Consider the following 16270-nt stretch of genomic DNA (forward strand, 5'->3'; position numbering starts at 1 on the left):
GCTGATCATCCAATGAAGGTGATGCTGTATATATAATGGGATTGGAAGGGAGCCCTCTATTATGAGGTCCTTCTGGAAAGCTAAATGATTAATTCCAACAAGTACTACTCCCAATTAGACCAACTGAAAGCAGCACTCAATGAAAAGGATCCAGAATTAGTCAAAAGAAAATACATAATCTTCCATCAAGATAATGCATGATGCATGTTTCTTTGATGACCAGGCAAAACCTGCTATATCCTGGCTAGGAAGTTCATTCTGCTGTATTCACCAAAAGCTGTATCTTCAGATGTACGTTTATTTTGGTCTCTACAAAATTCTCTTAATGGAAAAAATTTCTTTTCTCTGGAAGACTGTAAAAGGCACCTGGAGCAGTTCTTTGCTAAAAAATAAAATAATAAGTTTTGGGAAAATGGAATTATGAAGTTGCCTGGAAAATGGCAGAAGGTAGTGGAACGAAACAATGAATACACTGTTCTATAAAGTTCTTGGTGAAAATAAAAAATGTGTCTTTTATTTTTACTTTTAAAACTGAAGGAACTTTTTGGCCAAGCCAGTAAGATGGGGACCCCTCACGCTCTGGTTCAGGGGTCTGCAACTAGTTCATGGGTCAAGTAGAGCCAGTTGCCTGTTTTTGAAAATAAAGTTTTAATGGGACACAGCCACATTCATTCTTCTTTATACTGTTTGAATGCTTTCAAGTTAAAATAGCAGAGTAATTTCAAGTACTTTGTATGGTCCACAAAGCCTAAAATATTTATTATCTAGTCTTTTTATATTCGGTTGGTGCAAAAGTAATTTTGGTTTTGTACTGTTGAAATTTGCGGTTTGTTATTAGAATACATTCTTAAATAAATGCAGCTATGTTATACATCATGGTGTTGGAGAAGACTCTTGAGAGTCCCTTGGTCCGCAAGGAGATCCAACCAGTCCATTCTAAAGGAAATCAGTCCTGTTCACTGGAAGGACTGATGCTGAAGCTGAAACTCCAATACTTTGGCCACCTCATGCGAAGAGTTGACTCATTGGAAAAGACCCTGATGCTGGGAGAGACTGGGGGCAGGAGAAGAAGTGGATGACAGAGGATGAGATGGCTGGATGGCATCACTGACTCGATGGACATGAGTTTGGTAAACTCCGGGAGTTGGTGATGCACAGGGAGGCCTGGCGTGCTGCAATTCATGGGGTCGCAAAGAGTTGGACACGACTGAGCAACTGAACTGAATGTGCATTTCTCATTTTATGTTTTTTTGCTAATGACTTATTACTTGCCGTTTATTTTGTATTTATTTTAGACTAGGGAAATGATGTTAGACAAAAAGCAAATTTGAGCAATTTTCTTATTCAAGTTCAAAATGGGTTGTAAAGCAGCAGAGACAACTTGCAACATAAGCAACACATTTGGCCCAGGAACTGCTAATGAACGTAGAGTGCAGTGGCCGTTCAAGAAGATTTGCAAAGAAGACAAGAGCCTTGAAGACAAGCATAGTGGCCAGCCAACAGAAGGTGACCATGACCAACTGAGAGCAATCACAGAAGCCGATCCTCTTTCAACTCCACAAGAAGTTGCCAAAGAAAATGTCGACCATTCTATGATCAATTGGCATTTGAAGCAAATTGGAAAGGTGAAAAAGCTCAGAAGGTGGGTGCCTCTTGAGCTGACCACAAGTCAAAACAACTGTCATTTTGAAGTGTCATCTTCTCTTATTCTATGTAACAAAAATGAACCATTTTTTAGATCAGCTTGTGACATGTGACCAAAAGTGGATTTTATATGACAACTGGAGACAACCAGCTCAGAGGCTGGACCGAGAAGATCCAAAGCACTTCCCTAAGTCAAACCTGCACCAATAAAGGCCATGGTCACTGTTTGGTGGTCTGCTGCCTGTCTGATTCACTACAATTTTCTGAATCCCAGCCAAACCATTACATCTGAGAAGTATGCTCAGCATATCAATGAGATGCGCCAAAAACAGCAATGCCCACAGCCAGCATTGGTCAAAAGAAAGGGCTTTTTTTCTGTACAACACCCAATTGCACATCGCACAACCAATGCTTCAAAAGTTGAACAAACTGGGGTACAAAGTTTTCCCTCATCTATATTCACCTGATTTTTTTTTTCGCCAATGACTACGACTTCTTCAACCATCTCAATACCTTTTTACAGGGAAAGTGCTTTCACAACCAGCAGGAGGCAGAAAACGCTAAGAGTTCATCGAATCCCAAAACACAGACTTTTATGCTACAGGAATAAACAAACTTATTTCTACTTGGCAAAATGTGTTGATTGTAACAGTTCCTATTTTGATTAATAAAGATGTGTTTGAGCCTAGTGATAATGATTTAAAATTCACAGTCTGAAACCACAATTACATTTGCACCAACTTAATAGAAAAAGTTTGTCAACCTCTGGTCTAGACATCTATCACTTAATATAAGAACAGAAACAATATTTCAAAAGATGACAGTAAGTCCAGAAAGGAAACTTATCTGAGGAACACAATCCAATAAGTTTTCTGTTATCTACACTATACACACTATACATCTAACTGGTATTTCTGTGCTTCACAAATACAATAAGCGGCCAATGCTGGGCAAATAGTATACTTAAAAGGTACTGAGGTAGCTTCTCAATCATCAAAGAATGATTATATACATTTCTAGTGTTAATCATATTTTAATACATCATAACTTTTTGGAAACTGGTTACACACACAGATTTCACCACCTTGTTAGAAAAAGACTTATAGTGTATAAACTTCAAAATCTTCTCTATCAAGCTTTCCTGAGAGATACTTTCAAAAATGACATTTAATCTGTTAGAAAATAAAAGAGCTGCTCACTGCTTACACTACTGTAACAATAAAAGTCCTTCATTAAGCTTTCTGTAAATGGCTGAAACATTTAACTATGTATTCAATGACAGTGACAAATTAAGAGGACATTAGCTTCATAGAAATAAATAATGTCAGCATCATGCACAATGTGGGCATGATGTTCTAATCCTGCTTCTTCACTAACATGATGTTATAATTTGAGTATCAGACCCCAGGAACTGTAAGCAATATGGGACAAAACAAAATAGGTAAGATGGACTACTATACTCTATCTGTGTTTCACTCATTTAGGACAAATTTTTATACACAGCTTCTAAATTATATATTTTATTTTTATTGAAGTATAGTTGATTTGTGCGACCCCACAGATGGCAGCCCACCAGGCTCCCATCCCTGGGATTCTCCAGGCAACAATACTGGAGTGGGGTGCCATTTTCTTCTCCAATGCATGAAAGTGAAAAGTGAAAGTGAAGTCGCTCAGTTGTGTCTGACTCTTTGCGACCCCATAGACTGCAGCCCACCAGGCTCCTCTGTCCATGGGATTTCCCAGGCAAGAGTACTGGAGTGGGGTGCCATTGCCTTCTCCTATACATAATATACATGTCTTTTTACATTCTTTTCCATTATGGTTTATCACAGGAAATGAAATATAGTTCTATGTGCTATACAGAAGAACCTTATTGTTTATCCATTCTGTATATAACAGTTTGCATTTGTTAACCCAAGACTCCTACTCTTCCTTCCCCCACTCCTTCTTGGCAACCAAAAGTCTGTTCTCTAGGTCTGTGAGTCTGTTTCTATTTCACAGGTAGGTTTATTTGTGTCATATTTTAGATCCGCATATAAGTGATACCATACAGTATTTATCTTTCTTTCTAACTCAGACATCACTTAGTATGATAATCTCTACTTTCATCCATGTTGCTGCAAATGGCATTATGTCATTCTTTTTTGTGGCTGAGTAATATTCCATTGTGTGTGTGTATGTTTGTGCATGTATGTATACACATATACACCACATCTTCTTTCTCTATTCATCTGTTGATAGACATTTAGGGTGCTTCCATGTCTTGGCTATTGCAAACAGTGCTGCTATGAACAGTGCTGCGTTTTTGTTTAATTATATCAATAGTTTTGTCTGAATATATGCCCAGGAATGGGACTGATGAATCATATGGTAATTATTAGTTTTTTGAGGAAACTCCATACTGTTTTCCATTATGGTTGTACTAACTTACATTCCCACCAACAGTGTAGGAGGGTTCCCTTTTCTCTGAACCCTCTCGGGCATCTTGTTATTTGTAGACTTTTTAATGATGGCCATTCTGACTAGTGTGAGGTCAATGGTACCTCACTGCAGTTTTGATTTGCATTTCTCTAATAATTAGCAATGTTGAGCATGTTTTCATGTGCCTGTTGGCCATCTGTATTTCATCTTTGGAAAAATGTCTATTTAGGTCTCCTGCCCATTTTTTGATTAGGTTGTTTGTTTTTTGTTGTTGAGGTATATGAACTGTTTGTCTATTTTGGAAATTAAATCCTTGTCGGTTGTATCGTTTGCAAATATTTTCTCCCACTCAATTGGTTATCTTTTGCTTTGTTTATGGTTTTCTTTACTATGTAAGAGCTTGTAAGTTTTATTAGGTCCCATTTGTTTATTTTTGTTTTTATTTCTATTGCCTTGGGGGGCTGACCTAAGAAAGCATTGATATATTTTATATAAGAGAATACTTTGCCTATGATCTCTTCTAGGAGTTTTATGGTGTCTTACGTTTTAAGTCTTTAAGTCACTAAATTATAGAGACTCAGGAGTCTAGCTCCATGGAGAAGTAGTTATACTTTCTTAGCAAAAAGAACAATAATGTTAGGGAAACCTTTTACCTAACTCATTTAGAAGTGGCTTATATCAACAAACAGTTGGAGTTAATTAGCAGGTTAATGACAGCAAATCATGATCACAAAAGTTATATAACCACAGTGATGAAGGGCTTGCTTTTTCCTCATTAACTTTCCTCTCATTAGGGATTTCAATATTATTGTATTTGCAGGTTCTTCTTGCAAGATCCTAGGGTGATGTCACATGCCATCATCCTTAACTTACTGCTTACCTCTGGATGACACAGATCAACAGGCCTACATGGAGAGGGAGTAATGCTATTTTTTCACAAAAATGACACCATATTCCTGAGAGCTTCTGCCAAAATCATGGCACTTGGTAGTGCCATCATTAGACAACAATCCACATAAACTTCAAATAATAAAGAAATCACTTTCAACAAAATGACACAGTTAAACTTTAAAAATAAGTAAAGAAAGACTTTTACAATATGCTGCCAAATGTTTAAACTTTGGCAGGACTTTCCTAGACTAATGTGTAAATTAAGTATGAGTCTCTGTGGGAAAAAACTTGAAAGAAACAAAAAAGAAAACTACGAGTCTCTCTGACCCTAACAGGTTATATGCAACCTCAGGAAAAACTAAATATGACTTAAGGTAACATTTGTCCAATTCTCGCTGTCCAAAGAGTTTAAACATTAAGAGGAAGTTACTCACGTGAATGAGGCTACTGATAATGTATATATTAGCCCTCATTTTTAAGAAAAGCCAAATATACTATATATATATATATATTTAAGCTAAAACAAATTTCTTAGAAAGTAGTGATTCATATCACAAAATAATTCTTCATATTATACAATGATTCAACTGAAGAGTTCACTTAGATAATGGATATCTTAGTTCATTTTAAATTATTTTGTATATCAAAACCTTTTCACATGCAACTTTCAATTAACATCTTCTCAAACCTTAAACAAAGTACATGTGTATTTTCATCATTATTATTAACAAAAGCAAAGGATACTTAACCAGGTTAAGTATCTATTTGGAGATTAAAAATAAGTCAATGACAGAACTGTGCACAAAATTCAATTTCTGAACTCCCTATGCAATGGACTCCATGAATGGCCATGTAAAACTAACCAGTAAAAGCCTCGGTGAGAAAAACTGCTTAATGACATGCAAATTTGAGGACAACCCACTTTGAGAACCCATAAACCAAACCATAAAGTCCTCCTGGCTCTGAATGTAGAGTTAAACGCTCCGAAGGCTTTGCTGCCATCTCTGATGACACCAGTAAGTAAACAAGCAGACAAAAGAGCCATGTTAATTTCAAACTATCTCTAAGAAGAGAAAAGGTGAGATGCAGAGCCAATGTCCATCAAAATGAGTGTATGTATATATATACGTGTTGTATGAACACCTACACACATCAATCACACATAAACCTCCTAAGAGTGGGTTGGAAAAGTCAGAAAAATTAATAGACACAAAAAGGTAGGGACCAGAAACTAGTAAAAACACAGTGGGGTACTTACCAGGACACACAGTGATTTCCTCCACAGAACTCTTTGGCATAAAGGCTGAACTTCTCTTACTGGTCAAAGCAGCAATGCTGAAAAAAGAATCAAACCCCAAGTGAATTCCCAGTAAAATAAATCAGAACACAGGACCAAAAGCAATGGTTAGTCTTTCACAAAGCCACAGGTAATCTGATACCTGCTGTCCAATACCACAAAAGCACAACAGGGAAGCAAGGAATCAGCAGTGAAAACTCCACGTCCAAAATAGGGAAAATAAATATGCTTACAACTTAGGTTTCAGTGAAATCACTGAATGAAAAGAATCCCTTTTGGAGTCTTCACAAAGGAAGGCTGAAGGGTAAGGACTCTCCATGGAACCACAGAAGACAAAAAAAAAATCTACTCCAATATAAGGATGTCAAAAGTGTTTTACAGTCTCCATCTCAGCATTCTGAAAGCTAGAGTTTTGTAAACTCATAAGAGAAGATATGAAGATTCTTCTGACACAATAGCTTTTCCCTCACCTTGCAGTTAAATTTCCTATTTATCTCAAGATGTGGCTCTACATGCAACAAAAACAAGATACAATTCCAAACTGCCTACAGCAAAAATCTGTCCAACCAAATTGAGTATCTCTTCTGAGGAAAACATAATTATGAAAGTCTACCCTCATCCAATATTTTGGTTTACTCTGACTGCTCATGGAGTGCAATCTCTTCCTGACATAGGAGCACATGGCTAAGAGATCTGAGCATCTGAGCTAGCCCCCTTATGCTTCACAGAGCTTTACAATTCGTTTAATCAAGTATGCAAGAGAATGCTTAAAAAAACAAATCCTCACAACAACCAAGAACCACAGAGAAGAGAGAATAACCACCACTGATTCATGATAAATAACTAAATCCTGATAAGAAACCACAAGTGATTACTCCCTCTAAATAAAACATCTCAGAGCATTTGTTATAAACCTAAGCCAGATACAGTTTATTCTGTATGTAATATTAGAGCTCTATTCAAAGGGTCCATCACAAAACAATTTGCTGACATTTATTAAATGGGCTAATCAATTTGAAGTCAAACCACATTGCCTGCAATTTCAACTCTCTCCTGGTGACAAAGCGTATAATCATTTATTAAAACCTACATCTGCTCTGTAGAAGGTTCACCACAACAAAGCAGAGAGGCCTGCAGGAAGCAGAAGGCCTACTCCAGTTAAAACCACTTCCAAAACTGTCTTAACAGCAGGAGAATCAAACCAAAGTCACATTCTTTAGCTCAGGAAGAAACCCCCAGTACTATCAACTTAACCAAAAGCCTAAGAACATCAACCTAAGTAACAGCAAATGACAACTGGGCCTCAACTATTGTTTGGGAGATGACAGTCAGTTAACACAAAATTAAGCTCTTGAATAATCCCTAAAGGTCAACTAATGATAAAAGAGAAAAGTAACTGGATGTCTGACCTAATTAATGCAGTTTATAACCAATCAACCTTTCAGTTCAGTTCAGTTCAGTTGCTCAGTCGTGTCTGACTCTTTTGCAGCCCCATGAACCGCAGCACACTAGGCCTCCCTGTCCATCACCAACTCCCGGAGTCCACCCATGTCCATTGCATCGGTGATGCCATCCAGCCATCTCATCCTCTGTCGTCCCCTTCTCCTCCTGCCCACAATCCCTCCCAGCATCAGAGTCTTTTCAAATGAGTCAGCTCTCCGCATCAGGTGGCTGAAGTATTGGAGTTTCAGCTTCAACATCAGTCCCTCCAATGAACACCCAGGACTGATCTTCTTTAGGATGGACTGGTTGGATCTCCTTGCAGTCCAAGGGACCCTCAAGAGTCTTCTCCAACACCACAGTTCAAAAGCATCAATTCTTCAGAGCTCAGCTTTCTTTATAGTCCAACTCTCACATCCATACATGACCACTGGAAAAACCATAGCCTTGACTACCACTTTTGCTAAGTCACTTCAGTTGTGTCCAACTCTGTGCAACCCCACAGATGGCAGCCCAACAGGCTCCTCTGTCCCTGGGATTCTCCAGGCAAGAACACTGGAGTGGGTTGCCATTTCCTTCTCCAATGCAGGAAAGTGAAAAGTGAAAGTGAAGTCGCTCAGTCATGCCTGACTTAGCGACCCCATGGAATGCAGCCTACCAGGCTCCTCCATCCATGGGATTTTCCAGGCAAGAGTACTGGAGAGGGATGCCATTGCCTTCTCCGATAGCCTTGACTAGACAAACCTTTGTTGGCAAAGTAATGTCTCTGCTTTTTAATATGCTGTCTAGGTTGGTCATAACTTTCCTTCTAAGGAGCAAGTGTCTTTTAATTTCACGGCTCCAATCACCATCTGCAGTGATTTTGGAGCCCAGAAAAATAAAGTCAGCCACTGTTTCCCCATCTATTTGCCATGAAGTGATGGGACCAGATGCCATGATCTTAGTTTTCTGAATGTTGAGCTTTAAGCCAACTTTTTCACTCTCCTCTTCCACTTTCATCAAGAGGCTCTTTAGTTCTTCTTCACTTTCTGCCATAAGGGTGGTGTCATCTGCATATCTGAGGTTATTGATATTTCTCCCGGCAATCTTGATTCCAGCTTGTGCTTCCTCCAGCCCAGCATTTCTCATGATGTACTCTGCATGTAAGTTAAATAAGCAGGGTGACAATATACAGCCTTGACGTACTCCTTTCCAGATTTGGAACCTGTCTGTTGTTCCATGTTCAGTTCTAACTGTTGCCTCCTGACCTGCAGATAGGTTTCTCAAAAGGCAGATCAGGTGGTCTGGTATTCCCATCTCTTTCAGAATTTTCCACAGTTTATTGTGATCCACACAGTCAAAGGCTTTGGCATAGTCAATAAAGCAGAAGTAGATGTTTTTCTGGAACTCTCTTGCTTTTTCCATGATCCAGCGGATGTTGGCAATTTGATCTCTGGTTCCTCTGCCTTTTCTAAAACCAGCTTGAACATCTGGAAGTTCATGGTTCACATATTGCTGAAGCCTGGCTTGGAGAATTTTGAGCATTACTTTGCTAGCGTGTGAGATGAGTGCAACTGTGCGGTAGTTTGAGCATTCTTTGGCATTGCCTTTCTTTGGCATTGGAATAAAAACTGACCTTTTCCAGTCCTGTGGCCACTGCTGAGTTTTCCAAATTTGCTGACATATTGAGTGCAGCACTTTCACAGCATCATCTTTTAGGATTTGAAATAACTCAACTGGAATTCCATCACCTCCACCAGCTTTGTTCGTCATAGTGATGCTTCCTAAGGCCTACCTGACTTCACATTCCAGGATGTCCGGCTCTAGGTGAGTGTGAGTGATCATACCTTCATGATTATCTGGGTTGTGAAGATCTTTTTTGTACAGTTCTTCTGTGTATTCTTGCCACCTCTTCTTAATATCTTCTGCTTCTGTTAGGTCCATACCATTTCTGTCCTTTATTGAGCCCATCTTTGCATGAAATAAACCTTTACATATTATTAAAGTAGGAAGATTTAAGAAGGTAACCCCATCAATCCATCCATCAAGAATAACTAAGAAGGTAATACAAATACAGCCATTTAAGGAAAGATGAGATAAAATCATATTAAAAGTGACACTGGACATGGAGTGAGGGTGATACTGATTCTGGGTGGCCTGAATAATATAAAGGCTTCAAAAAGAATGTAAATCTTAAGACTTTTTAAAAGATGTATATGGTTTGGATATGTGGATAAATAAGCATAAGCATAAGGAACAAAGGGAGAAAGGACAAGGACCTTACGTAAAGAAATCATTCTAGAGCCTTGTTATTGGCATAGGAAGCGAGTGTCGTTCAGGAATAGTGTAGATGGAATTTGTGCCAAGATAGTTGTGTTAGACAAGTAAACCTCTAAGATCTCTTCCACCCTAATTCACTAGGCTTCTATGAGATGCATATTTGAGAACTGGAAGATAACGATTTCTCTTTGGCTGTGTGTATAAAAGAGCTAAAAGGTCCCTGGGAAAGTGTTCCTATACAGTCTCACTCATGTGGCTATCTTTTCTTCTGGTACTATCAGAGGAGAATTCAGGTCCACAATAATATTTATCTTACCTCTGTGAGGCAGGTACAGAAGTTCCTTCTTCAGAAGTTTCTTCAACAAAGAGTCCTTGGGAAGACTGTAAAGAAAGATGTAAAATCCTAAATATATAGGCACAGATGAACTGGTTTTTCTTCCTTTAAAAAGAAATAGTAATTGTTCAACATTAACACTTAGCACATAGTAATAAGAATAAAACATTTTACAAAAGTCAGTGATTTTAAGTAAAAAGAACATATTCTGTGGAATCAGAACACTGTAGAATTTAAATCACAGGTGAATCACCTATTAACTTTTAATCCTGGATAAGTAACATTTCAATCTGTTTCCTCATCTTAAAATAGTATTAAAACCTGCTTCACACTTATTGTGAGAATTAAACAAGATAATATATACAATGCACTGTGTAAAACACAAGGCATATAAATATTAGCGAGTCAAATGAATTATGATTTCAGAAAAGCAATTATGAAGCTTTTGTTGTGGAAGGAAGAAATACAGAGAAAAGTTCAGCTCTCAATGGAAAGAAGTATCTCTTGGTAGAACCAAGACATAACATAGGCTATCCAAAAGAAAAGGTTATAAAGATTCCTTTTGCTATGAATCTGCCACTATGGTTAATATTTAGCTACAAAAGATATCTTTTAAGAAACACAACAAATAGGGATCGGATAAGGAAAAAATTATTTTCTTTGACTATTAATAGAGTTGGTGCAAATGTTAACTCGTTAAATGTAGGTGCATGGAAAAGTGTGGGAAAAGCAGCTACTGCTGACTTAGGGGTACTTCTGAGGAAGTACCTGGGCTGTGAAGCTTCTTCCAACAGATATAATGCTGAAGTTTTCAGGGTCTTCTAACAATATAAATAACCTAAACAAGTTAGGCACCTCTCTATCTCTCAAGTAAATGATGAAATATACTAACAAACAAGAACAGCCTAGATGAGTCCTCAGTCAAAGAGAAGATAAAGCTGTACAATGATTGGGCCATGAAAAAGGAGGGTTGAACAAAACTGTCCAAAGGACTAAAATACAACAGTAATAAATATTTTATCTATTTGTTTGAACTCAGTGGTGACAAAAGTTTTGTTCCTGTTATCTTAAAAAAAAAAAAAAAACACCAAAAGGTAAATACTGACACCTGGTGTCCATTTAATAGAATTTTACTTTATTAGAATGACTAGCCAATCAAGACTCAGGCTTCAGAAACAAATAAGGCACTAACCAACAAGTTATGAGATATTGCCACCTCTACGTTAGGCTAAAGCACATCTCAACCTTTGCCAGTGTAATTTTTTTTAAATTATTGTTACACCTATTATGTGTCAGGCCTATGCTAATCACTTTACATGTGTTATCCTTTAATCCTCACAAGAACCTTCTGAAGTAGACGCTATTAAATTATTTTAAAAATGAGGAACGTGAAACTTCAACAGGTTAAATTATCTTCCCAAAATCATGGAGTTGTTCAGAGTGTTCAAAGTTGTTCAAAGCTTGGACCTTTCTGACTTCAAATGATCTTCTTCCTAACCATGTCAATACAGAATCTCAAAACTGTCTTTATTTCAATAAATCATTTTTAATTTCTAAACCTACACCTCAAAGGCAGTGATCTAAACACAGAGGCAAAGTAAGGTTCTTCCAGAATATGAAAATAAGACAGCAAAACAAGCAAACAAAATTTGATTAGACTATTCACAGCTAATCAAAATGAACAGAGAAACATGACAGGAATGTAACTTTCACTAAGGAAGCTGTGGCCTAATCAAGACATTGTACTCCGCATGAACAAATATGCTAATGGAAATGGATAGTTTGCAACAAATAAAAAAGAAAAATCCAAAGACCCAGAATCAAGCAGTGGCTTCAAAACCGTGATCTGCAAGTGAAAGCAAATAGACATACACATCATCTGATCACCATAGAAATGTCCTCTGCTGTCAGGCACCGGTAGCTTATTAGGTCTTTCCATAGCCTAGGTAAACCACACCTTAAAATTTCCATTTTCTGATGATTATTTCAGCCTTCCAGATCCTTCATCCTTGAAAAAGGTATGATGGTGTATTTGTATTCTGGTCAATGAAAATGTCTCTCTTCCACAATAAAGTAACAGAGATTTGGTATACATACCAGCTTGATATTTGGTTAGTCAAAGTCAGTTCTCACATTCTCACACAACCTGGGAAAGAAATCCCAGTATCTGGACTAAAAATCAAAGATCAGACCCTGAAAAGTAGTGACCACATCAATATACTACCCTTCTTCTCCCTGCTGTAAAGCCATTTAGATGACCCCTCCCAGAAATCAGTTATCATCTGATACCAATTGCTTAGTCTATACAAAGTTTTTGCAACCTTCATATAGACTAAGTAATCTGCCCCAAGATGAATGTTTCTCTGAGTCCTTATTTCTGGGACTCCTGCTATCTCTATTAACCAAGGAGTCTCAAATATGGGCAGTTCCAGCAAAGTCATGCTGTTGTTCAGTCACCAAGTCATGTCCAACTCTTTGCAACATCATGGACTGCAGCACACTAGGCTTCCCTGTCCTTCACTATCTCCCAGAGTTTGCTCAAACTCATGTGCATTGAGTTGGTGATACAAAGCCATTGAAAATGTTTAACAGGCACATAAACTCTTTCTACCCAGTTCCTGAAAGCAAAAGACCAAGATGTGAAATTACAATTGCAAGATTTTCATTGTTTGCTGATAGAATTAGGATATTAATTTCTCTTTGTTTTTTAAAGATACTATTCTACATTGGCAAGACTGCAGTGAACTAGGCATTTTCATACACTGCTGGAAGGAAACAGTACAAATTTGAACAACCTTTCTTAAAAGCAATTTAGCAGTAAACAGCAGGTCTTCTTTTCTACATTCATAACTCTTTAACCCAGTATCTTTCTGATTCCCTATCCCTAAAGACACAAATTAGTGTAATTAAATAAATAAAAGTTTTACTTAGATGTTTACCACAACTGAAATATCCATCAATAGGAAAATAATTTAAATATGATGGTAAACTCATAAGCAGCCATTAAAAATGGGATCTTAAGTAATTTTAACATCAGAAAATGTTTGTATGTTAAGTTAATATATAAAAATATAGTAATATTATCTAAACTATAGAAAAAATAGGTATAGAAAAAAGATGAAGGAATATATCACTGGATCTTAAGACTGTGGATACTTTCAACTTTGTTCTTTACACTTTTTGGCATTTTTCAAGTTCTAAGTGATTTCTAAAATTACTGTTAATGACTAAACTGAGTATTTACTAGGTTATCTACCTGATCTCCTTTTACTGAGGACTGTTCCTCACCCCCCTTGAATGGTAGTATAGCAGTGGGCTCATAGCCATTTGTACAATTTGGATCATAGCCCCTTTGGGCCACAGACAACTGGGCTGGGGAGGATTACTAACTCCATATGGGCTGTAAGTCATTTCCTAGAAGTTTGAAGTTGAAATTTGGAGAGAATAAATCTCCTGTAACTTGTATTTACCTTTGGGAACTATAGGATCAATGTCTTCCATCTACCATGTATAGCAGAGAAGCAAAGGAAGCCAGTTTGCAGGGAGAAAAATGAAGCAGATATAACTATGAGCCAGGGATGAATTTTCTAAACCTAGTACCTTATCTAGGCTTGGTTTACCATTCTGTTTGAGAATTTATGAGAACCTATCTTTTTTATGATTAAAAAGAGTCCTCTTTTTAATTAAGCTAGCTTGATTTGGTTTCTTGTAGCCAAATAGTACCAAATAATAATACTATGTGTAGTATTTGGTGGCCTGTTCATGAAGTTAGAGAACTTCAACTAAAAAGCCAGCTATTAGGTTCTAATCACTTCCAGCCTATTCTAAAGGCACTGGTTTAAAACCTCAGAACCTGACACAAGTCTGTGTTCTAAAACTCCAGCCCCTGGGATCTTTCAAGCTAACAACTTGAATTATAGTAAAATATTAAATATTCACTCTGTGGACTTAATTTATTCTTTTAAGAAGCATCTCTGAATCACAATGGATAAACAAAATGTTATCATAAGCATAACTTAACTTTCCTTTGGAAGAGAGGCAAATCACTGGAAGAACTGTTAAGAAAAATGCTTTATCTTTCCACACAGCTATCTTTCTAGAACATGGATGAAGAAGGCTGCTAGGTAAGAAAAATTCCCGTATCTATTTTCAATCAATAACCTTCTGGTCCCTTAGAGAAAACTACCATTTATTGAGTGGCTATTATCTCCTAAGTATTATACTAAACATTTTACATAATTCACTTTATTCATTAAAACTATTGAAAGATACGAAAAATTTCATTTTATAGATATTTTAAAACTGAGATTCAGAAGTTAAATGGCCTTCTCAAAGGCAGTTACTAAAACACTAAAATAAAAATTCAAACTCCAAATCCATGCTCTCTACACAATGCAATTTCTCATGGCTACCATTTCTTGAACCCTTAAAAGAGACCAAAAAAAAAAAAAAAAATAGCATAACTGTAAAACAAAACCAAAAACTCAGAGTCCAATAACAGCAACACAAAGTAGTACAGTAATAAAATATTCTATACCCTTGAAAACTATAGTTTATAAAGAATTTGTAATTATATGATTGTTAATACTCAGAGAAAAAAACTGAATATAAGTTTAACCTACCATATATACAAATATGTATCTATATAATATAATCTAGGTATCTCAGAAAAAGACTTAAAAGGCAAATGTGCCCAAATAGGAAATCATTTTCAGTAAATTACTGAAAATCTCAAGCAAAAATCAGAAACACATGATTATGTGAGGTAAAAAAGTCAACTGGAAAACTACCTGCACTTCCTATCACAGAGGACCTCTTCCCCTAATACATAAAGGATGTCTATAAACCACTGAGAAAAAGACTGATACAAAAGAAAAATGCCCCTAAGAGGTAAACAGACAAAAAAGGAAATACAAATGGGTCTCAAGCACACATAAGGAAAGTGAAAATTAAGACTGTATTGTGATACTAGTGTGTTTTATCCTCAGACTGGCAAAGATCAAGAAGTCCTGACAATACGATACTGGTATGGGTATGGGGAAAGCTGCTACTCATACAACCTCTACAGAAGGCAATTTAGAAACAGCTATCAAAATTGTACATACATATATACTTTGATCTACCAATTACATCAACAAGTTACCCTATAAAATCTCCCATGTAGATGAAACATCTTATGCACAAAAGTAATAATCCTCTTCCAATTAAAAAAAATTAATAATCACTGCAGTAGTGTTTATAATAGTAATATTTTGGAAACGACCTAAATGTCCACCAATAGGAACATTAGATACAATAAACTCATTCATACATAATGTATTACACATTCTCCCTCCAAAAGAAAAAAATTCTTTATGTACTGTTATGGAATGATCCCATAGAGACAGTAAATGAAAAAAGCAAGGTACAGAATAATGAAGAGTATGCTATCAGCTGTATAAAAGGTGGGGAAAAGTATCTATACACATTGTTTGCACCACATGAAATCTTCAGAAGGATGCACTAGCAAACAGTAATAAATGTTGACTCCAGGAAGGGGAACTGGTTGGCTGGGGATGGGGATAGAAGACAAACTTTATTTATATCTTTTTGAATTTTGAGTCAGTTGAACATTACTACCTATTCAAAAACTTAACTTTTTAAAAATACATATTTTAAAACAAAAAATTAACTGATACATACATCTGATACAATAATGTTTTCAAGAATGCATAAGGAATAGGAAAAGATCTAAGATAAGCTATTAAGTAGGAGAAAGGAACAAAGTTTATACAGAAAAGTCTTCATTTTGTTGAAAAATTTAAAAGAAAAAATAACTTTATATGCATAAAAATAATAATGATTGCCTCTTGGTGCTGGTATTATGATCAATTTTTTCTTCTTTACACTCTTCTGTACTTTCCTAACTTTTCAGAGTGAGCATATACGTGTTACTTTAAAAGTCAAGAGGAGAGGGCAACACACAAAAAAATAGCTAAAATAAT

At 36.6% G+C, this 16270-nt stretch overlaps 1 protein-coding gene across 7 annotated transcripts in view; it reads right to left on the reverse strand.

The window, feature by feature from the left end:
* Positions 1 to 16270, reverse strand: part of UIMC1 (ubiquitin interaction motif containing 1) — a 139263-nt gene that overhangs the window by 55063 nt on the left and 67930 nt on the right. For all 7 annotated transcript variants that reach the window (XM_055551064.1, XM_055551059.1, XM_055551037.1 and 4 more), the window contains 2 exons: positions 10269 to 10333; positions 6215 to 6291 (listed from right to left, as the gene is read on the reverse strand). In XM_055551064.1, coding sequence (XP_055407039.1) covers positions 6215 to 6291; positions 10269 to 10333 — 142 coding nt within the window. The remainder of the gene's footprint in view (positions 1 to 6214; positions 6292 to 10268; positions 10334 to 16270) is intronic.

The sequence above is a fragment of the Bubalus kerabau genome, chromosome 1 (assembly GCF_029407905.1).
Source record: "Bubalus kerabau isolate K-KA32 ecotype Philippines breed swamp buffalo chromosome 1, PCC_UOA_SB_1v2, whole genome shotgun sequence".
Taxonomy (NCBI): Eukaryota; Metazoa; Chordata; class Mammalia; order Artiodactyla; family Bovidae; genus Bubalus; species Bubalus kerabau.